We start from the raw sequence: 23,161 nt of genomic DNA, 5'->3' as shown, positions 1-23,161 counted from the left end.
AGTCACCACTACGAGAAAGAGGGCAGGTGTCCCCCTGTGTACAGGGAAAGCGCCACCTGATAGAGGGCAAGAAGTTGTATGGACTGGGTAAAAGGGTCACGACCGCTGCTGCATTCTCCACCTGAATAGCCAACAACACCACTCTGTTGGCTAGTAACTCAGATGTGAAGTGGAATTTATTGCAAGGCGGCCTTCAAGAGGTCCCAGAACCAGTGCGGGCTAAACTGCTCGAAATTGTATCGGAAGGCAAACAAATTAACCACAACATTCTAAAGAACACTCTGGACGCTGCTGAAACAGCGGGAAGGACCTTTGCTTAGACGGTACGCCTGGTTAAGGAACTCTGGTTTTAAGCCTGAAACCTAAGCAGCCTTAATAAACAAGCCGGTTGAGGAGACCAGCTTGTTTGGCAAGGCCGTGGACGAGGTGCTTGAGGCAGCTAAGGAGGAGTATGAGACTCTTAAGACCTTAAACCAGGTTACCCAAAGACCACCGGGGCTCGTCGCTCTTCAGGACAAGGATCCAACACCACGTATCCACCTAGAGGACAACGCCGTGGAAAGGGTAGAGGCCGGAATTCCACTCCCAGAGGCTCCCCAGCCTCAGGTCAGAAATGACCCTCCGATCCGGGTTCCAGACCAGTGCGTGCTCAGGACTGTCAGCCACGGGTACTGCATAGAATTTTGCTGACCACCTCAATTCAGACTGCCAAAATCAAGACCCCTGGTGCCGGAACACCTACGCATCCTGCTGCAAGAGGTTGAGATCCTGCAGGAAAAGAGCGCCATAGAAGTTGTCCCTCTTCTTCAGGTAAACAAGGGTATTTATTCAGTGTACTTCCTTGTACCCAAAAAGGACCTCACCATGCGCCCTGTGATAGACTTGCGCACAGCGAAAACATTTGTCGAACCTCAAAGGTTTTGTATGGTCACATTACAGGAAAGAATCCCTCCGCGGAAACAGGGATTACATGGCAACACTGGATATGAAAGATGGATACTTTCATATTTCAATGTTGCAGGCACACAGAAAATACCAGAGGTTCATGATAGAGGACAAGCACTATCTGTTCAAAAGTACTACCGTTCGGCATTTCCTCAGCGCCCATGGTGTTTACAAAGGTACTAGCAGTGGCAGCAGCGCACCTGCACAGAGAATCCGTTCCGGTTTACCCTTACCTCGACAACTGGCTCATAACGGGATTCCGAAAGGACATGTCTGTTGAATACCCAGAGGACGATAGACCTCCTTTTCAGCTTGGGATTCTCCATCAACGAGAAGAAGTCCAGCCTAGACCCCAGTAAAGACAAACAGTTCCTAGGGGCTCTAATTCAGAAAGAAGACAGCCTCGTCTTCCCCTCCAATGAGAGGGTTCTAAACATGCTGTTTCAGATCCCTCAATATGTAGCCAGTCGAGAGGTGACGGTACGCAAAGCCATGTGACTATTAGGAATGATGGCGTCCTGCATTTATTTAGTTCCTCGCGCGTGTCTGCACATGCTTCCCATGCGCGAGTGGCTCAACAGCCAGTGGTGTCAGACCAGAGGACAATGCGAAGATCTGGTAGTGGTCTCACCAGCCCTCGTTCTCTCTCTGCAGTGGTGGTCGAGGGAAAACCTCGAAGGGGAAGAAGACCTTCACCACCCCCGCAGTAGAAGCCACTCTCACGACAGACACATATCTCACATGTTGGGGGGGGGGGGCTCACCTGCTTCAGCAGATGGTGCACAGCGTGTTGTCCCCAGATGTAGCATCCAACCACATAAATCTGTTGGAGCGGTTAGCCATATTCAAAGCACTGAAAGCCTTTCAGACACAGTTACAGGGAAAGACAGTCTTGGTTCTCACACTCGAACAAGCAAGGGGACCACACACTCCAGGGCTATCTAAGCTGTCCCAAAACATTTGGGTATGGGCTCTCAAACACAGGATGTTCCCGTTGTCTCAGTACATTTCAGTGGAACTCAATCTTCTAGCGGACGTGCTCAGCAGAGACTTCCCACTGCCCGTTGAGTCAAATGGCGACTACACAAAGACATCGTCTCCAATGTGTTCGCGCAATGGGTTTCCCAGAGATCGACTTGTTTGCAACTCTGGAGAATGCTCAATGCTAAGATTACGCCTCCAGGTACCTCCAGAACCGATCCAAGGGGAATGGTCTCTGGATAACATGGCCAGGGAAATTTGTTTATGCTCCTCAAGCCCCCCCCCTGCTCCCTGACTCCCCTGCGCAACAAGATAGTGCACAAGATGCACCAGGAACCAGTCACCGTGATATTGGTGGCTCCCATGTGGGCCTGCCAACCCTGGTTCTCCCATCTGATGGAGAGGTCCCTATCGCCTCCAATGAAACTGCCTTGCCCGTACAACATGTTGTCTCAAGACAAGGGAGAAACTCTTCGCCCATGCCCGCAAACCCTGAATTTGGCGGCTTGGCTCCTGGGGTCATAGTTTGGGCACCTACAACTCCCTCAGAGATGCATGGACATGCTTAGGGAGGCTAGAAAACCTATCACCAGGTAAGTTACGCCAGTAAATTGGAAAGGTTTATCTGATGCAAGTCCAAGGGCGTCAATCCTATTGACTGCTCTCCTACTAGCATTGTATTGTACCTGACTAACCTACTAGACTCGGGCCTGGTTTTTAATTTCTAAAGGTTCACTTAGCTGCTCTTTCAGCCTACACTACGTCACAACAGAAGGTGTTGTGGTGGAAAGTACAAGTTATTAAGGCTTTCATGGAAGGGGTTAAAAGGATTCATCCCCCCATTTCTAACCCGGCTCCCGGATGGGACCTAAATGTGGTTTTGACTAGACTTATAGTGTCTCCTTTTGAGCCTATGCATAAAGCAAGTCTCAAAGATCTTACCTATAAGACAGCATTCCTAGTGGCTATCACTTCTATAAGGAGAGTTAGTAAACTACAGGCCCTTTCTGCTGGTTCGGGAGGGTGAGGAAGCCCCCAACCACAGCATTAACATTGCGGTGTACCTGGCAGAATCAGGATTCAAACAAATCATGGTGTGGTGCTCTGGAGGCAGGCATGGCTGCGCTGCGCAGACTATCGGCCAGGGGTCCAACATAAAGTGGTCGATAAGCCATGTGAAGGCGAGCGGTTATTTGGTGAAAAAATTGATGAGGCATTGAAGGGGACGAAGGAGGACTCTGATACAGCGAGGTCCATGGGTACGCTGCAGAGTGGCCGTTCTTTTCGGCCATTTCGAGGGGCCTCTGGAAATGCCAGGTTTGCTGCTTACAGGGTTACGGTCGCCCCAGTTATTCGTCGCAAGGGTTCCGGCATTAGTTCTAATCCACGCAGAAGAACCGGGACTGTCAGGCGCAGCGGAAGAAGGTTTCAGCTGCCTCAAGAGCTCGAGGTCGGCAGTCCAAGTCACAGCAATGACTGCCATATGGGCACTCAGCTAGGGAGCAGGGTGGTGAAATTCGTTGACGAGTGGCGTTTAATTACAACGGACCATTGGGTACTGGATGCAGTGTAACATGGCCACTCTAGAGTTTCGTCGTCCCCAACTCCCTATTCCTCCTGTGAAGGTGACGCAGCCGCATCTCCAAGTCTTGCGGCAGGAGGTGCGTCTCATGCTGGTAAAAGGGGCGATAGAACCAGTCCTGGTTTCAGAACAAGGGCAGGGGGTTTACTCCCGGTTTTATGTAATCAAAAAGCCAAATAGAAAGTGGCGCCCTATTCTCGACCTTCGGCCGTTGAACAAGAATCTTCAATGCCTGAAGTTCAAGATGCTCACGTTACAAGACATTTAGCTGGGTGCAACCAAGGGATTTCTTGTCGTAGGACCTCGAGGACACTTTACTTCCACATCCCAATGCTGCAAAAACATTGCAAATTCCTGCGATTCGTGGTCGGCGACAAGCATTTTCAGTTTCGGGTGCTCCCTTTTGGCCTCAAGTCGGCTCCAAGGACCTTCACCAAGTGCCTAGCTCCGGTGGCGGCGTTCCTCCACAGGGAGGGGACATCATTTGTGTCCGGACCTGGACGACTGGTTGGTCAGGGGTGTCTCTCCACAAAGGGTGTCGGAATCTCTCCATGCGTCGATGATCCTGTTACAGCGGCTGGACTTTGCCGTTAACTTCCACAAATCTTGTCTGACTCCATCCAGAGATTTGTTTTTTCTCTGCGCTCAATTTCATACGCAGAGGAATCTGGTGCTGCCGTCCGCCGAAAGAGTAGCGAAGTTGCTCTCCAAGATGGGCAAGTGGGGGCCGGAAACTTCGGTTTCGGTCCAGAGTTACATATCTCTTCTCAGTTCCATGGCATCCTGCATTCCGCTCATTCCCAATTGTCGACTGTTCATGAGGCCCGTGCAGGAGTTTCTGCCATCCAGGTGGTCGCAGGCGGGGTCGATGGTCGGACAAGGTGGTCATCTCCCCGGGTTCTGGTGGAGGCCCTAAGGTGGTGGAAGTGCTCGGAGGACCTGGTGCGGGGCATGCCCCTGGTGGAGTAAGACTTTCGATTCACGATGGTGACACTCTTCCCAGGTGGGTTGGGTTGGGGGTTGCCCCTCGACCAGTTTCAGGTTCAGGGCCTATGGTCCCTACAAGAAGCATTGTTGCACATCGTGTTGGAGTTGAGAGCGGTGCATTGGGCTCCGAAGTCATTTCTCCCACTGATTTAGGGGGCTGTGGTTCGCATTTTGACAGACAACACCACCACCATGTTTTACCTGCGCAAGCAAGGGGGTACTCCATCCAGGCTGCTTTCTCGAGAAGCTCAGGCAGTCTGGCATTGGTCCATAGCTCACGGGATTCACATAACTGCATTCCATTTACCGGGAATCTAGACTGTGCAGGCGGATGCTCTGAGCAGTGACACTGGTCAGTTGCACGAATGGAAACTGAAGGAGGTGCAGGTGGCGTGGATCTTCAAGAAATGGGGGGGGGTCTCCCCCGCTGGGCTTGTTCGCCACACAGGACAACAAGCAATGCCCTCTCTTTGTCAGCAGGATGGCTCATCCAGCGTCGAAGGGGATGCCTTCTCGTTCCCGTGGACGGGCCTGTTCGCGTACGCGTTTCCTCCCTTTCCCCTGATTCGGAGGATGATCCAGTTGGTGCGCAAGTACCGGTGCAAAGTGATCTTGGTGGCCCCTGTCTGTCCCAGGCAGACATGGTTATCGGATCTTCTTCACATCGCAGTGGATGAACCGCTTCGTCTGGGGTTGGAGCCAGATCTGATATTGCAGAACGACGGCAAGGTGTGGCAACAAGACCCGACGCCACTCAGCCTAGCAGCGTGGTCAGGAGCCACGCTGAGTTTGGACATCTAAGTCTCCCCGAGGATTGTCGTCAGATCCTGGCGGCAGTAAGAGCGCCATCTACCAATGTCTCTTACAGTAGAAAATGGACTAGGTCCTGTTCCTGGTGCCGGCAACTCTACTCCAATATTCAGTGACTGGTTAGTCAAGCATTTCCTCAAAGGGCTTTTTCTGACATTTCTCCGGGAGAAGAAGTTTGCTCCGGTATGGCGTCTCAATGTGGTACTCTCCGCTCTCATGAAGCTGCCGTTTGAACCCATGTCGACAGCGTCGTTGAAGTTACTCCTGTGGAAAGTCACTTTTTTTCGTGGCTATTACTTCAGCCAGGAGGATGTCGGACCTTCAGGCTTTGGTCATTGACCCGCCGTATCTGCGGTTCATGGGGGACAAGGTTCTCCTGTCTACTAATCCTCACTTTATACCTAAAGTCCTGTCAGAGTTTCACAAACTCTACTATTGCCTTGCCTGCTTTCTTTGCTAAGGCTACCACTCTGGCAGAGAGGGTGCTACATTCCCTAGATTTCAAGAGGGCGTTGAAGTTTTATCTCGACCGTACTCCGGTTTTCAGAAAGTCGAGACAGCTGTTTGTGGCTTTTGGTTCCTCCAACAAGGGCCAGTCCATTTCCAAGCAAGGACTTTCCCGTTGGGTCTCCTCTACAATTTCCTTTTGACACAGGAAGGTTGGCAATGAGGGGCACTCCTAAGGCCAATTCTGAGTTCCACGGTGTCGTCTGCAGCACTGTGGGCTGGGAGACCGCTCAGTGACATTTGCAAACAGCCTCTTAGGCAGTGCCGCATACCTTCATGAGACACTACTGTCTGGGACAGCAGCATGTGGAAGATGTGCAGGTGGGACGGGCGGTCCTCCATTGCCTGTTTTAATAAGGTAGGCCCTGCAGCTTTCAGTTTTTTTACTCTATCTTGCTGTTTTGGTTATTCTACATGTTGTTGGCTGATGTTCATTGTGTTAATGACTGGGGCCTGGAGCGTGGGGGTTGGGTTGCCTGTCGAGCACCTCCAGGTTGTCATACTGCTTTGTAATCTATTCACAGCATGTGAATCCGTGAAAGATCCAATCCTGGAGAAGGGAGTAGTTTCTTACCTGTAACTCCATTTCTCCAGCATTGGATCTTTCATGGATTCACATGCTTAGAATATTCCCCGTCGTCAGGCTGGGAATCCCCGGTACATTATATAGACCCTTTCCCGTAGGAAAACTTTTTCGACGCTTATGCGTCCTATCCACCTCGTTTTGTATCCTGCGTGCCCGCGCCGTCAGGGCGTCATGATATAAATACAGGCCCCGCCCCCGCGCTCCCTCAGATTTCAACCGTCTTTCAAAGTAGTGGGATCCTCGTGTTTTACTACTAGTGAAAACTAGGTTGTTTTGTCTGTTTCGCTTCGGCGAAGTTCAAATTCTGGAGAATTATGTCTGGAAAAGCGTTATTTCGCCCGTGTGCAACCTGTGGCCTCAAAAAAGGTTTATGAAGGAGATGGCCACATGGACTGTATCTACTGTCTCCACCCGCACCACTCGGCGGATACATGTGAAATTTGTCAGGGTTTCTCCCAAAAAACCCTTAAGGACCGAAAAAGAAGGCTGGTCGACTGGCTTAATGACGGAGCAGGGGCCTACCCGGCTTCGGAAGTTGGCTCCACGGCCTCCAGGAGTAAGTCGGAACCTCCATCGAAGAGGGTACGGCCAGCTGAAATGCGCTCTGAGGACAAGCATAAGAGGAAACAGGATGGATCTTCCTCATCACATAAAAAGTCCTCCTCCTCATCATCTAAGACGGAGAGGCTAGCGCTGTCAAAATCCTCCTCAGGGGACCGTCCCAGGTCTTCCATGAGTCGGGAAGCCTCAGCCGGGAAGTCGGCATCCAAATCGACGACGAAGTCTAAGGGCTCGACGACGACGACTTGCTCGTCGACCTCGGTGTCATTGACGATGCCTATTACCGTTCAAGCAGCAGCGGGTGGGATTCCCCCGTCGACGGAGACTCAGTCCATGGCTTGGCTGCCTGAGGTCTATGACCCGATCCCCCCGGAGGTCTTACTGCAGCCAGACACGGCCGGCTCGGCGGAAGGAGAAGGTGATCTGATTCTGCAGCCATCGGATTTAGGCTTACGGCCTTCCACGTCGACGACGGCGACGAGTGCGAACGGGGGTATGGTACCGATATCTTCCACGTTATTGACCCCCCAGACAGTTTTGTCTCTGGATGTGCTTAACTCTTCAGAAGCTCCTGCAGCGGCTGGATACGCAGTTCCCTCAGCCCGGGACGTCATCGTCACTTTTGTCCGTACCTTCCGTCGACGAGCAAACTTGTACGGCTCGATCGACGACGAAACACCCATCGGCTCCCCAGGCAGTAAAAGATCGTCCTCGAGCACAGGAGGAGGGTGAGTTGTCGGAGTCCGATTCTGTACTGGGTGACTCAGGGTCAGACATCTCCCTGTCACCTTCGAGGGACCCAACATGGAATTCGGATGTAGAGGTAGAGTCTACGAGGAGCCAGTCACAGCCATCTCCCCCGGATGACGTGGGAGCCTTCCATGCAATGATGGGGAAAGCTTGTTCCGAATTCGGCTTGATTCCGGAGGAGCAGAAGAAAGACTGTTTCCTTTTTGACCATATGGGTCAAAGGAGAAAATCGGTATTTGCCATCCCAATCCTGGACCACGTTGTGGCAAGAAGGTCTCAAGACGATGCGCCATCCGTTCTCGGAGCCCGCCATAAAGGGACGGATCGAGAAAAAGTTTAAAGCTCCGGAGTCCACTCCAAAATGTCTAACATCACAGCCTCTGTCTGACTCGGTGGTGTCGGCGGCAGCGGCTAGGAAGGCCAGGGTCCAGCAAAAATGTTCAACGCCACCTGAAAGCGAGGCTAGGAGACAGGACGCCTTTGGAAAGAAGGTGCTCTCGGTCGGAGCGACGACAGTAAGAGCAGCCAATTCCTTAGCGATCGTGTCACGATATGATAGGGAAATGTGGCACAAACTAGCCCCTATCCTAGAACACCTGCCAGACGAACACCGGAAAGCAGCTATGTTACTGGTGCGGGATGGCGAAGAGGCCTCGAACCACGCTATCAATATCGCAGTTGACCTAGCAGAATCTGGGTTCAAACAAATCAACCATGGAGTAGTGCTTCGTCGGCAAGCGTGGCTCAAATGTACTACTTTCCGTCCTGAAGTACAGTACAAAGTCCTTGACATGCCATGCGAAGGGGAACACCTGTTTGGCGAAAAGGTTGATGAAGCGCTGAAAGGGATGAAAGAAGACACGGATACTGCTAGGTCCCTCGGCGCCCTTCAAACGGGTAGAAATTTTCGTTCTTTTCGCCCCTTCAGGGGTGCTTCTGGAAACTCCCGCTTTGGAGCCTCGAGGGACCGTGGATTCAACAGGCCCTCTTACTCTTCACAAGGTTTCAGACGAGCGTCCCAGTCGGCACGTAGAAGCAGGGATTATCAAGCCTCCAGACGGCGAGGCTCAGGTCCGTCGTCAACGAAGACCAAGCAAACCAGCAACCAATGACGGCCTTTGGAACGTCCTGGGGGGTCGAGTCTCTCATCACTTCGACCGATGGAAATGCATCACCACAGATCGATGGGTCCTAGACACGATTCGCATGGGTCATGCGCTGCAATTCAAAGACAAACCTCCGCGTCTTCCTCCTTTATTCTCGACACAGCCCCACCTCCGAATCCTACGACAAGAGGCGGCGCTTATGTTGCAAAAAGGGGCGGTAGAGAGAGTTCCTGTAGCACAGGAAGGACAAGGAGTTTATTCCAGGTTCTTTGTTGTAAAAAAGCCAAACGGCAAATGGAGGCCCATTCTCGACCTGAGGGTACTCAACAAGTGGCTAAAGAGCCTAAAATTCAAAATGCTAAAGCTCCAAGAGGTTATCAGGTCGGTGCAACCCATGGATTATCTATCATCACTAGACCTTCAAGATGCTTATTTTCACATTCCAATACGCCCACGACACAGGAGATATTTAAGATTCGTCGTCGGGAGAAAGCATTTTCAGTTCAAGGTCCTCCCGTTCGGGCTCAAGTCCTCCCCCAGGACGTTCACCAAGTGCTTGGCCCCTATCGCGGCCCATTTAAGGAAGGACGGTCATCATGTCTATCCATATCTAGACGACTGGCTGGTCAGAGGTTCATCCAAGGAACAAACACGAGACAGTCTAAGAGCCACAATGTCCCTCTTACAGGAACTGGGCTTCGCAATAAACTTCAACAAGTCCTCCGTAGAGCCTTCGAGGACCTTGGTCTTCCTAGGAGCGGAGTTTCATACACACACAAGCCTGGTGAGACCATCCAGCGAAAGAATTCAGAAACTTCAAAACAAGGCGTCGGAATGGAGAGGCGGTACCAAGGTCTCAGTGCGCAAGTACATGTCCCTGCTAGGGACCATGTCGTCCTGCATTCCGCTAATAAACAACTGCCGTCTGTTTATGAGACCTTGCCAGGAATTTCTAGCGGACCGTTGGGCGCAGAGCCGAGGTCGCTGGTCCGACAGACTGGTCGTCGACGAACAACTAGTTGAAGCACTCGGCTGGTGGAGAGTGTCTACTCATCTGACGAAAGGGATGCCTCTACTGGAACCAGAGTTCCAAAAGACGGTGGTGACGGATGCATCGCTGAGCGGATGGGGAGCTCATCTGGATATGTTACAGGTACAAGGCCAGTGGTCCTTGCAGGAGTCCTCCCTGCATATCAACCTGCTAGAACTGAGAGCAGTGCGATGGGCTCTAAAATCTTTTCTTCCGCAACTGAGGGACTCGGTGGTGCGTGTCATGACGGACAACACCACTACGATGTTCTACTTGAGAAAACAAGGAGGGACACGTTCCAGGTCCCTATCGACGGAGGCACAGAAAATCTGGCATTGGGCCCTACAACACAACATGCAAATCTTAGCGTTCCACCTACCAGGCGTGAGAAACGTGGAAGCCAATGCCCTCAGCAGAGAAATTAACGAAGTTCACGAGTGGGTACTGAACGACCAACAACTACAACAAGTATTCAAGAAATGGGGACACCCGTCCATAGACCTGTTTGCAACGAAGAACAACAAAAAATGCCATCAGTACGCAAGCAGATGGCCTCAGAAGGGCTCTCTGGGGGATGCGTTCTCCTTCCCATGGACGAACAAATTCATGTACGCATTCCCTCCATTTCCCCTGGTCCGGAGGACATTGCAATGGATCCTCAGGTACCCATGTCGTGTAATTCTGGTGGCCCCATACTGGGCCAGACAGGTGTGGTTTTCAGACCTGCTACACTTAGCGGCGGCGGAACCGATGAGATTCAAGAAGACCCCCGACCTACTGTCTCGACAGGACGGTTTTGTTTGGCATCACGACCCGGACAGCCTCCAGTTGACGGCCTGGCTCCTGACTTCGCCGAATTTGGTCGGCTAACGATTCCGGAGGACTGTCTGCGTATCCTACAAGCGGCAAGAGCACCTTCCACAAACGCCTCATACGCGTACAAATGGAAAAGTTTCTGTCAATGGTGTGAGGATCAACCAGGCTTGGCCCCGCAATCGATTAAGCCAGAACAGCTCCTTCCATACTTGCTGCTCTTAGCTCAAAAGGGCCTGTCGGTATCTTCAATAAAAGTACACCTAGCAGCCATTTCCAGGTTTACTCGTCAACGGCACTCGGCACCTTTGTTCAGCGACCGCCTGATTAAGCACTTCCTTAAAGGCCTCTTTCGGAGTTTCCCTCCAGAGAAGAAATTTCCGCCGGAGTGGAGCCTCAATCTGGTCTTAACATCTCTTATGAAGCCTCCTTTTGAGCCAATGTCATCATCGTCTCTAAAGTTTCTGTCGTGGAAATTGGCTTTCCTGGTGGCCATCACTTCAGCACGACGTATTTCAGAAGTTCAGGCTCTAATGGTAGACCCACCATACTTACGATTTTTCAAGAACAAGGTAGTTCTAGCCACTAACCCGCAGTTTATACCAAAAGCTCCTTCAGTGTTCCATAAACACTCCTCTATTGTGTTGCCTACGTTTTTTCCGGAGCCATGCTCGGGAGCGGAGCGCATGCTACACACATTGGATGTAAAAAGGGCTCTTAAGTTTTATCTCCATCGTACGCAACCGTTCAGAGAAACGAGACAGCTGTTCGTGGCCTATGGTTTGGGTGCTAAAGGAAAAGCCATTTCGAAGCAAGGACTGTCAAGATGGGTGTCATCTACCATTTCGTACTGCCATTCTAGGGCAGGGAAGCCTCTTCTACGACGGCCAAGAGCTCACTCAACTAGAGCAGCGGCATCGTCGACGGCACTGTGGGCCGGAGTCCCTCTGGGGGACATTTGCATGGCGGCTACCTGGGCGGCTACACACACCTTTACCCGCCATTACTGCCTGTCGCAGCAACATGCCAAAGATACCCGGATGGGACAGGCGGTGCTTCGACACCTATTCCAGTAAGGTAAGCCCCGGCTGAAGGGTTGCAGCCTATGGAATTTATGACTGTATGTGGTTCGTTTTCCTGTGTTAACGATTACTGTTGTATACATGATCATAGGGAACGGGCTTTGCGAACAAAGTATATGGGTTTGCATGCACGCCTCCTCTTTGGGGGTGGTGTTACTGCTGTGTAATCTATTCTAAGCATGTGAATCCATGAAAGATCCAATGCTGGAGAAGGGAATAGTTTCTTACCTGTAACTCCATTTCTCCAGCATTGGTATCTTTCATGGATTCACATGCGCCCACCTGCCTCCCCTGAACATGCAAACCGGTTCCCCCACTACTTTGGGGGCCGAAATCTGAGGGAGCGCGGGGGCGGGGCCTGTATTTATATCATGACGCCCTGACGGCGCGGGCACGCAGGATACAAAACGAGGTGGATAGGACGCATAAGCGTCGAAAAAGTTTTCCTACGGGAAAGGGTCTATATAATGTACCGGGGATTCCCAGCCTGACGACGGGGAATATTCTAAGCATGTGAATCCATGAAAGATACCAATGCTGGAGAAATGGAGTTACAGGTAAGAAACTATTCCCTTCTCCAGCATTGGTATCTTTCATGGATTCACATGCGCCTGCCGGCAAACCTTGATTCGGGTTTCCTCTACTTTGGAAGTTCAATCTGAAGGGAAGCCGCAGGGGCGTGGTTATTTATACTGGGCATCATATTGGTGCAGCCCAAAGCACCCAAAAAGACGTTGATAGGACACTGTGTCGATGTTTTCCATAGGAAAATACTATGTTAAAGTTACTGAGGTTTCCCAGCCTGGCGACGGGAAATATTCACAGCATGTGAATCCATGAAAGATACCAATGCTGGAGAAATGGAGTTACAGGTAAGAAACTACTCCCTTCTGGCCTTACTTTCTTTTATCGGAATGTTCACAGAACTAAAGATGGCGAGTGCAATAGGAATGTTTTACCTCTGCAAGCCAGGGAGGAGGGGAACACATCTGGGCAGGATGGTGTATAAAATGAGGCAATGGCCCATCCAGTATCACCGCTTTCCGGTGGGTGCACACTTGGCGGGAGTACTCAACATACAGGCAGACTTGCTTAGTAGGGCCCCAACAAACAGAAGCTATCCCTTATGATAGTGGTCTAAATATTTGGGCATTGGAGCGTGTTGCTATTAGATTTGTTGGCCATACATGACAACTGGAAACTCCCTCCCTGTACACCACCTGCAGGGGTTTCTGGAGTTACCCTGTCGAAGATGCTTCCATGGAGCATTTCAGACCTTGATGCCTTTCAAGCCTGCTATTTTAATATTCTGTTAATTTGTTCATGAGCTGTTTAAATCTGCTGAAGTCATGGGTTCAAACCTCCATTAAATACCTTTTTTTTTTTTGTTGCTGTGGTTACTGCATGTGTTGTGTAAGATCTAGTCTCTTTACACAGAGGATAGTTCAGAGTTATTATGTGGTGTTCTCTACTCCCATGCACTTTCGACAGTGGCTAATTTCAGATTTTAATCTGAATCAAGATATCTGACTGTTTCTTCCTTATGTGGATATGGAGTTAGTAATCCCTTCACTTCAGTGAATCCCAGTCTTCACGCAGGGCTCTAAAACTTTGCCTAGATGCGGTAAGAGTTATGATCTTTCAAAAAATCATTTATTTATTGCAGTTCCACTCTTTGCTCAGAGGTTTTGAAATCAAAAATTGGCTGGTTTATAGTCTTTCATTTTAGAGTGCTGCACTCTGTGAAGATATTCCTCCTAAAAGATATGCACACTGCAGCTGTGGTTCAGAGGCATCTGTCACATCCTTTTGCAAAATCTACTGCATGGGCGCAAGCTCCAGTGCAGATGTCCAATATGGCCAAGCAGTTCTACATGACAATTTAGCCGAAGAGCCTTGTTTTGCCATTCTGGATACCATGTGACGAATTCCCATCCGCCATTCATTAGGGTGCTTTATGATATGCCACAAGTATGGAGAAAAAGTGGCGGGGGGGATTCAGAAGCAAGTACAAATTATTCACAGTAAGGACTCCTGTACTCCTATGCGATATTTACCTCTCAAAATTCGAAGTGACATCTTTTTGGTTATTTTGGTACTCTGCATTGACTAGCATTGAAAATGTGTGTTTCTGCTCAACAGAGGATGACAACGTGGCTGCGAAGATCTTGTCTTACAACCGGGCCAACCGAGCTGTTGCTCTTCTGTGCAACCATCAAAGAGCTGCACCCAAAACATTTGAGAAATCCATGCAGACTCTGCAGGCCAAGGTAAGTGAGAGGAATGGACTTGCACATATTGCAGGCTGGGTATATTCCGTGTGCAGATTATTATGGTATTGAGTGCAGACCTAGCTTCGGGAAGCAATGGAGCGCTATACAATCCTACAAGAACACAGTGAAAGAAGCAGAGAAAAGGCAATTAACAGCAGGGGAGTAAACATTAAGGAGCATATCATTGAGTCTCGGGTAGGATGGGTGTCCTGACTTAGGTGTTAGGTAGGAGCCATTCCTTGAAGAGGAAGGTCTTGAGCTCTTTTCTAAACTGTAGAAGCGATGGGGCGAGTCTGATGTTGATGAGGAGATTCCAGAGTCTTGGGGTGTAGACGGAGAACGGCCTGCCTTCTGGTGCTTTCCTTCCTGCAACGGTGGATCGCAGGCCTCAGATGATACTGTTGCTCAATAAGGTAGCTTGGTGATTTCAGGACAGCCTTATAGATGATGCAACCAATATACAGATGATATGGGCTTGAAGAGCGAGCCCGTTGAGTTTGTTGTGAGTCGGGGGGGGGAGGGGGGTGTAGCCGAATTTGCGGAGTCCTTGAATTGTACTGCTGCATGCAGGACAGATCTTGGGTGCAAGGTTAATCACCTAAGGCCTTCCAAAAGGGCATTGCCACCATCTAGGTGGGAGAGGACCAAGGCTTGGACAGCAATCTGAAGTTGAATCTGGGATGAAAGGCTTGATTTTCCGTATGAAAGAAAGTTAAAACCATCCTTTCAGTAGGGTATTAAATATGCAACGATGCTGCTACAGAAGGTCACCTGCAGGCTATTTTTTCATGTCGTTTTTATTATTTTGGCTACTTTTTATTGTGCTTTCATGTCACTGCTATGGGGAGCTGCATTGGGTTGTGATTGGCTGATGGCAACCTCAGTGCTTAGAAGGGCCTCACATTGGAAATGGTGGACAAGTTGATGAATTCTAAGTATACTAATTGGGTTGAGGATGGATGCTGCAGACTGTGAAGTTGAATATAGAAGGCACTTTAAGGTCCTTTTTGTGTTTGAAAGAGTGTGCTGGGTTGAAGAGTAGAGGATCCTCCTGGATATAAAGGATGAATCTGGTTTTATCCCATCAGATTGGTGACTGCGTTCATGTTGGATGATTAGATGTGGGTGGTGGTGGAAGTGTGGAAGATGGTGTTAGTACTAAATCTCATAAGGCCAACACTGATCTGTGTGAAATGTAAACGGTGGAACAGGGAAAAGAAAGCTGTTATACAAATCTACATCTATCAATGTTTTAGTTTTATAAATTAACAGAGTGCAGGTTGTTGAAAAAGATGTAGCCTCAAATAGAGCATATTCAGGATTCTGAGGACTACATTAAAGTGTATTTTACACACTAATTCAGCCACTTTTAAGGTTTTTTTTATATCCAGTGCCCTTTTTTCTTTAGGTTTGCAAGTTCCCTTTTTATGACAGTCGGTGTTGTCCTTTTGATCTGTTGAATAATTGTATTCAGTAATAAGCTCATCAAAATATTGATATTTCATGCCAGGTTGCTGCCGTTCTGTGATCAGTATGCCATTTGGGATCATTATGCTCAAATAGACCAGTGCAAACTACTTGCTACTGATAGCATGGTTCCCATTTCCATATCTGCAACCACACAGTGCACTGCCCCCTTATCGCTGCCACCCTAATTTTCGCCCAGTATGTAAAGCTCAAATTGGCATTTTATTTTTCAAATACACACCAGTCCCTTAGCCCTCTCTAGATTGCAAAGAACCATGTTCTTGCATGCCAGGATTCACACTGGCCACACGTACGTGATGTACCATTGCCTAGATCAGCATCACATTGCTCCCGGCAATATAAAGCACCATTGCCCATATCAGCATTCATATTGCCCCATGGTTTAAAGTACTTTGACCGTTTTTAATTTTGGCTATTTGGTGGCGCTTCAGTGCCACCTATAACCTAAGACTATTGCATTGGAGTATGGCTAGGAGGGGGATGGCATATGAGTAAGGACACACAGCTTGTAGGTGGTGTTTGGTAATTTACCAACACATTGACTGCCTATGGCTATGCTAATTATTTTGGCCACTTATATTCAGTACATGCCCCTCCCAAAACACACATTACCGTGAATCTTTGAGCTATTAATCAAGCAGTAACATCAATCTTTGGCCTGCAAGAGTTCTTTTTAAGCAGCCTGCTGAGAGTTAATGCTTAATTGCAGCTGTAAAATGTACTACTGATGTAATACAAATGGCTTAACCAAGTGTGCCACTTGACCTGATTTCATGCATTGATAAAGCCAACAGTTTTATCGGACTACTCACACCTGACATTGGGGCAGTATGAGCGCTGTAAAGTAATGTGCTTCATGGAACTATTATATAAGGCAAGGCACATTTCCAGTTTTAGAAATGTGCTGATCCAGGCATGTTTTCTTGCTCCAAGAACTTGTTCTGAATTGAGATTGCTCATGAGCACCTTTAAACTGTCACTGCCCATTATTACACACCATCAATACATTTTATTGAGTGAATGTATTCTTTACATCTATTTATTAAGCTGCCACCACTTTGTTCCTCAGTAAATGCGCTTTATACAATGAAATATCAAAATATCTTGCATGACCTTCCTTGAATTGGTTTGGTAATTATGGGCCAAACATTTTTTACATGATGAATTAAAAATAACAAAATATTGATTTTTGAAAAACAATTATATATTGTAACCAGGGTTTGTTACAGTGCTAACTGGGACATTTTGCACAGTGGCAAATTTCAAAAGGTAAATACTTCCACGTTCTTGATTATTTCATAGTTCAACCTCCCCCCACTTGGAGTGAAGGTCCATCAATACAATAATATGCTACTTTCAACCCTGCATACCTCCAATTGGCCCTAGAATATCCACTGCCATAAACTCCCACGGCATACTCACCAACTCTAACCGTTTGAGGGGCTGTATGTAATTTATTTGCATCTTTTCCGCTTCCCCACACAGTGCACAATCTTTTACCACCTGTTTAACCTGCCCAACCCTTGCCACCAATAATCTGCCCTAATTCTTCCTTCAGTTTTGGTCGTTCCCAAGTGACCCTCACACGCTGCCTCTAAGGTTCTCCCACCCCCCCAAAGCTGGAGCAATGCGTTTCGGTTTACATACCAACATGCCCTCAATTCTGAGTTCATATCTCACCTTGTGGAAAGCTCCTAAGCCTTGGTCTTCCGACCAATCCTTCCACTCAGTTGTAACTTTATTCTTGACAGCACTTCCACCTCATCTCCGGCAACAGTATTTTCCCATTCCTATATTCCTACAGTGGTTTCTCATATCTCAAACACTAGGCCTTCGACCTCGCTATCCAGCATCATATTATCTTTGTCATCTACGCCGGCCACACTTGGAAAAATTATCCGCCACAGCATTATCCTTCCCTGGTACATGTTATACTATAAAGCGAGGTGACCCATCTAACGATCCTTCGGGACACTCAATCCAAACCTTTACTCAGTAATATTCCTACTAAAGGCTTGTGGTCAGTGCGCACAAGAAATCTCTTCCCCCAAAGGAACGTTTTACATTTTTTTAACACCCGATGTTATGCTGAGCACTTCTTTCTCGATCACTGAATACAGTGTTTTTGTACCTCTTACAGCCCTGGACGCAAAAGCAATTACATTGTTGTTGCACAAATATAGGACCAAGACCTCTGTCACTGACATCTGCCATAATAAATGTCTCGCATCCTGTGACATTTTATCAATGCTGGCACACTGGCCTCAAATTCTTACATTCCTCACTCCAGACAAAACTCTGTGCTCTTCTTGCAGAGTCCCCTTACTGCACATATCTGCAAAGTGTACCACAGATTTTGCATAATATTCAACGAGCCCTAAGAATGACATGGCCTCTTGCTTGTTAGTTGGGGCATCCACATTTATTATACCCTTTACCAAGTCACTTCTTGGTTCCAGCCCCTTCGCATTGAGTTTGAGTCCCAAATAATCAATAGACCTTTTCCTAAACCTACATTTCGCCTTCCGTAGAGTAATTCCAGCCTCCGACAGCACTACGAGTACCCTCATGTCTCTGGTCATGCTCCCACCATTCTTTCTCTGTAACTAGGCTGTCATCCTGAAAGTACACTACGCCTTCCGTTCCCTTGAGCATCTGCTGCATGAGCCTTTGAAAAAATGTTGGTGCTGACATTAGTCTAAATGCCATACTTTTGCACCTAAATGTCCCCTCTGGAATCAGAAATGCGGTGTGATCTCTGTATTCTGAATGTAACATCACTTGATATGCAGAAGCCAAGGCCTAGTGTGTTGGACACCTTTGCTCCATCTGCCATGCTCACCATCTCCCCAATTATGGGTAGTGAAAAACTGTCCACCACAACCTCCTTGTTGAGACCACGTAGGTCTATATATAGTCAGATTTGTCCATTGGACTTCGGCACCAAAACAATGGGTGAAACCCACTCCAAAGCTTCTACTGGCTCAATTACGCCTTCACGGTCTAACCTATTTAACACCAAGGCAACTTCCTTCCTCCTGGAAATCAGAACAGTTCTGATCCCATCTAGTGCTAGCTTTGCATCATCTTTCAATTTTATGCGGTGGCGATGCCCTTTCTGGCACCCCAACCCCTCCCTGAACATTCCTTTGAACGTTTCTTCCGGTGTGCCAGATACATCATTGGTAACCACTACAATGTTGCTTGGGAAGCTGGGGTCCTCCACAATACCCATCTCACTCTGCTCGTGCCGGCCCAATAAGCCACCTCCTTTCCTTGTGACATATACCTTTGCAACGATAGCCTTTCCCTTGCATTCCAACTTAGCCTGGAAAGATCCTAGGAAATATATGTTTGAACCACCGTGGGCATTCGCCCTGACAAAATGACGTTCTAACTTTGCACCTTTGAATCTGTGTCCACCAACATTGATACACCAATACCATTCACAACCACATGTGGTTTCTCTTCGGCTTTGAGCCATACTTAGCGACCAACTCACACCATCAACTTGTTCATCATCCTCTCCATCTTCACTTCGACAGGCTGCAATTTCCTTACCACTCGGTAGAAACATTCTTGCACCAATTGGCAAAATGCCTTTGCTTTCCACATTTGTGACAGAGAGACCTTGAGACCGGGGCATCCAGCAATATTTGCAAAATGAAGGGTCCTGCCACACCTGAAACTTCCCCTTGCGCCCTGCCTGTTACCCTCTCCTTGGCACCTTCTTTCTTTGGCACAACATTCTTTTTATCCTGAATATATTATGTTTCTTCTTTCCTGTTATAATGGTGCATATCTTGTCACCTTCCCGCTCGTCATTATTGTCCAGCTCCTTTACACATGCCATCATGTGCTCAATTGTTTTGCCAGGTCTAAGACCTCTGCAAGACTGGGACCACCCTTGGTCCAAATCTCTTCTTGTATCTTACTTGCCCTCAATTTCAACATGAATTGGTTCCATAGACGTTCATCACCCGCACTGCCTCCCAGCAACCCTTGCACTTGGGTCTGTATCTGTTCCCCTACCTGCACTTTTGGACACTGGCTGTCTTCACTTATCCTTGCACCTGCCACCTGCTGGCCCCACTTCTTATTGTTTTGATCCCATATACAGCATAGCTCTTTCCCCTGTCTCCTCCCCTGCACTTGCGCGATCTCAATGTCACTTGGCCTAGTAAGATCGATGTCTCTGTTCTCCCTCTGTTCCCCCTTCCTTGCCTTGTCGCGCCTTGAAACACTTGTGTATAGGCACGTTACAAATGCCATATATCATATCATATATTGCACGTTTCAAAATTATTTCTTTTGGCTAGTTCCCTCAGCCCTGTTATGAACTCTTCTGTGGACTCCCCCACTGTTTGCTCCCGTGTTCCAAAACAGTATCTCTCCAGTGTAGTGCTAGATTTCCTTCTCAAAGTGCACATCCAGCTTCCTAAGAATTATTTCATATGGCTTTAAAGTTCTCCACTTTCTCCTTCATCACCACCCTGCCTTGGACTGGTTCAGGAAGGCCCTTGAGAATGCATCTACCTCAAACCCAAGACAGTGCATGAGGGGGGCACGCTGACAATCCATGCTGTAGGATGGGCCATGAATGGCAACAACATAAGTTCTTCCATGTTTCCCACTTCACCGTAGGCGTTCCAGGAGTGGGCAAAAACGCAGCTGGCAGATTGCTCATATTTACCCCTTTACATTTTTTCAGGGTGCACTTAAATGTAAATACTTATCAATTATATTCCTAAGCAGCAGTGAAAGTTGCACTGTGTATTTGGATTTTTACTGCTCAGAATCCTTTTAATATATCCAGTGCCTTTCCAGTGACTCAAAACAAAAAGTAAGTAGTCACCAAACGTGTCTCTTACTAGCAGTAGAAATCACTCAATCGAAAATCTCACCATCTTTTAAATATATCCAGTGCCTGGGCACAAGGCAGTCGCAGCTGTGCTTTTAACGCTACGCTGCAGACACAGCATTTGACTTTGTCGCAATGTTGTCGGCAATCACTGGGCTCCGCACAAAGCGTCATATCGTTATGACTACATTTCAGTGGGATTGTGTCCTCCGACGTATTCCTTATCTTTGATAATTCGTCTCCAGCTTGCTGGCCTCGGAATTTTTTTCTCTGTAGAGGGCGCTGCACGTCGACGTCCGCCGAGTCGATGTCCCTCGACAGCCACCGTATCGGCGCTGACGTCACCATGCCCATAAATAGCCACATGCGGCGTCCGTTGCTCAGTTCCGTTTTTCCGCGCTTCGTGGGTCCTCGGAATATCGTTGCTCAGTTCAGTCAGATAAAACCGCTTATATTTACTCGAAATACCAACTCGTTCTCCATGGCTTCTTCATCGGAACCGAAGACTCCGCGGTGCGGCTTCAAAAAATGTCGAGACTGCGGTAAGAAAATGTCGATAACAGATCCACACAGGATCTGCTTGTGGTGCTTGGGAGTCAAGCACCATTGTTCGGAGTGTGAGGACTACATGTCCATGACGGCGAAAGCCTTGAAGAAGCGCAAGGGGAAGCTCGAGAGAGGTCAGTCAGTCAAAACCTCTTCGAAAGTTTCTTGGGTCAAGGCATTCGTCTCCTTGCCGTCAAAAGCATTCCCATTCTAGGTCTCGAAGTAGCTCCCACCATTCGTCGAGATCTAGACACTCAAAGAAGAGACGTCGAAGATCCCCTTCCTCGTCATCTTATGTTTCCCCAGAAAGGGTCTCCTGCCCCACAAAACACAGCTCTCAGGCTGAGTGGGAGGAATTCAGGAAGAAAATGCTAAGCGCCTTCGAGAAAGCGGCCTCAACCCCCTCGAAGACAGCTGAGGGTGATACCCCGGGTGAAAAACCCAAAAAATCGAAACGCCGCGAGTCGCTGCACCCGGTGAAAGAATCCACCTGAGAGCGCCACGGGCCATCGGGTAAGAAGGCACCATCTTCGTCGTTGAAGATCCCTTCGATGCATGGATCGGCGCCATCGACGCCGTTGTCGAAGGGTTCTTCGACGCATTGGTCGATCGAATCGACGCCATTGTCGATGCCGACATCGACGGCGATGAAAGAGAAAACCACGGCTACTTCACAGCCAACGGTGATACCAAAAGCCTCCGGCACGACGCCCAGACCGTTGTCGACATCCTCGAGTAGGATCCCGATCCTCTCGAGTTCTTCGAGTCCTCTTCCAGTTTTATCAACGCCTTTCTCAGCGCCTTCCAAGCCTGTCACATCGGCGTCGACGACATTGACGTTTTCTCGCCCATTAATGACGAGTTTGGCTCCTTCTGCCTTAGAAATGGGTTTTACACCATTTCCGAGGTCAGAGTACCCCGGATTGTCTTCAATCTATGAAGAAGGGGAGGATTCTGACCAGGAAACCTTCGGGTTGCAGAGGACCACAATACCTGTTTCAGAGGATTTTACCTCTGAGGAAAGAAGGTTGAAAGACCTACAGGAATCATTACATGAGGCAAGTGGGCTGGACACTTCTCCAGAAGTGTTATTTGTCAAACCAGACCGAGGGGAACATGCCGAAACACCCTATAGAACCCTGATGGCAAGGATTATTGAATTTATAGGTTGGTCTGCGCCTTCACCTGTTTTTCAACAGGATGACCTGACAGACATACTAGACAAAAGTCAACAGGAGGATCCTGTGGTCCCCTTCCATGCAGCCTTGCAAAGGAAGATTTCATCTAATTGGGAAACTCCTGAGGTTATCCCTGCAGTCAATAAAAGATTGTCAGCCAAGTATAGGGTAGCTGCGGCTGACCCTGAATACTTATCAAAACACCCGACTCCAGAGAGCCTGGTGGTTCAAGCGGCAACTTCATCAAGCAGCAGATCCGCTTACCCTACTGTCCCACAGGGTAGAGATGACAAAAGGTACGATTATATGGCAAAAAGTGTCTTTTCTGCTTGTAGTATGGCGTTGGAAGTCCATCAACGCCACCTGTACGCTCGCCAGGTTCAGTCGCACACTGTGGCAGTGTGCTTCATCAGCAGCTGACTGCATACCGGAAGGAGAGGAAATGGAAGCCTTCCTTAACATCATCAAAGATGGCAAAGATGCCATGTGCGAGTCACTTCAAACTGGCATCGATTCTGCTGACAGTATCAGGACCATGGCGGCAAGTACAACAATCCGCAGGCATGCGTGGTTGCGAAAGTCTAGCTTTGCTCCAGATGTGTACAGGCCAGACTTTTGAATATGCCCTTTGACGGCTCTTCTTTATTCGGTAAAAAGGCTGATGACAGTCTGGAAAAGTTGCAGACATCTAAAGCAGCAGCAGCAAAATCTTTAGGAGCTGCAATCCGCCAAACTCCTTTTCACCCCTCAGGAACCTCTGGGAGAGGAAAGTCCTTTCGCTATTATTCCGCATTCGGGAAAGGCAGAGGACAGCGGGCTCAAAGAGGCCAAAGGAGATCCACCCGAGGTGGACGGGTCAAAAGTACTAAAGCCGCAGCAGCAGCAGGTGCCTCTTTACCCTCGGCATCTGCATCAGCCGCCCCCAAACCACTCTGAGGTCTTTCCACACAAAACACCTGTAGGGGGCAGGTTAACTCACCATCTGACGGAATGGCAGGCTATTACGTCAGATGCTTGGGCATTGGAGACAGTTGCCCAGGGTTACTGCCTACCCTTTCTACACATCCCTCAGAGT

General features: G+C 48.7%; 1 protein-coding gene across 2 annotated transcripts in view; it reads left to right on the top strand.

The window, feature by feature from the left end:
- Nucleotides 1–23,161, top strand: part of TOP1MT (DNA topoisomerase I mitochondrial) — a 1,647,637-nt gene that overhangs the window by 1,437,748 nt on the left and 186,728 nt on the right. For both annotated transcript variants that reach the window (XM_069621749.1, XM_069621750.1), the window contains exon 11: nucleotides 13,883–14,010. In XM_069621749.1, coding sequence (XP_069477850.1) covers nucleotides 13,883–14,010 — 128 coding nt within the window. The remainder of the gene's footprint in view (nucleotides 1–13,882; nucleotides 14,011–23,161) is intronic.

The sequence above is a fragment of the Ambystoma mexicanum genome, chromosome 5q (genome assembly GCF_040938575.1).
Source record: "Ambystoma mexicanum isolate Mex_15411 chromosome 5q, UKY_AmexF1_1, whole genome shotgun sequence".
Lineage (NCBI taxonomy): Eukaryota > Metazoa > Chordata > Amphibia > Caudata > Ambystomatidae > Ambystoma > Ambystoma mexicanum.
This window is presented reverse-complemented; position numbering and strand designations above follow the sequence as displayed.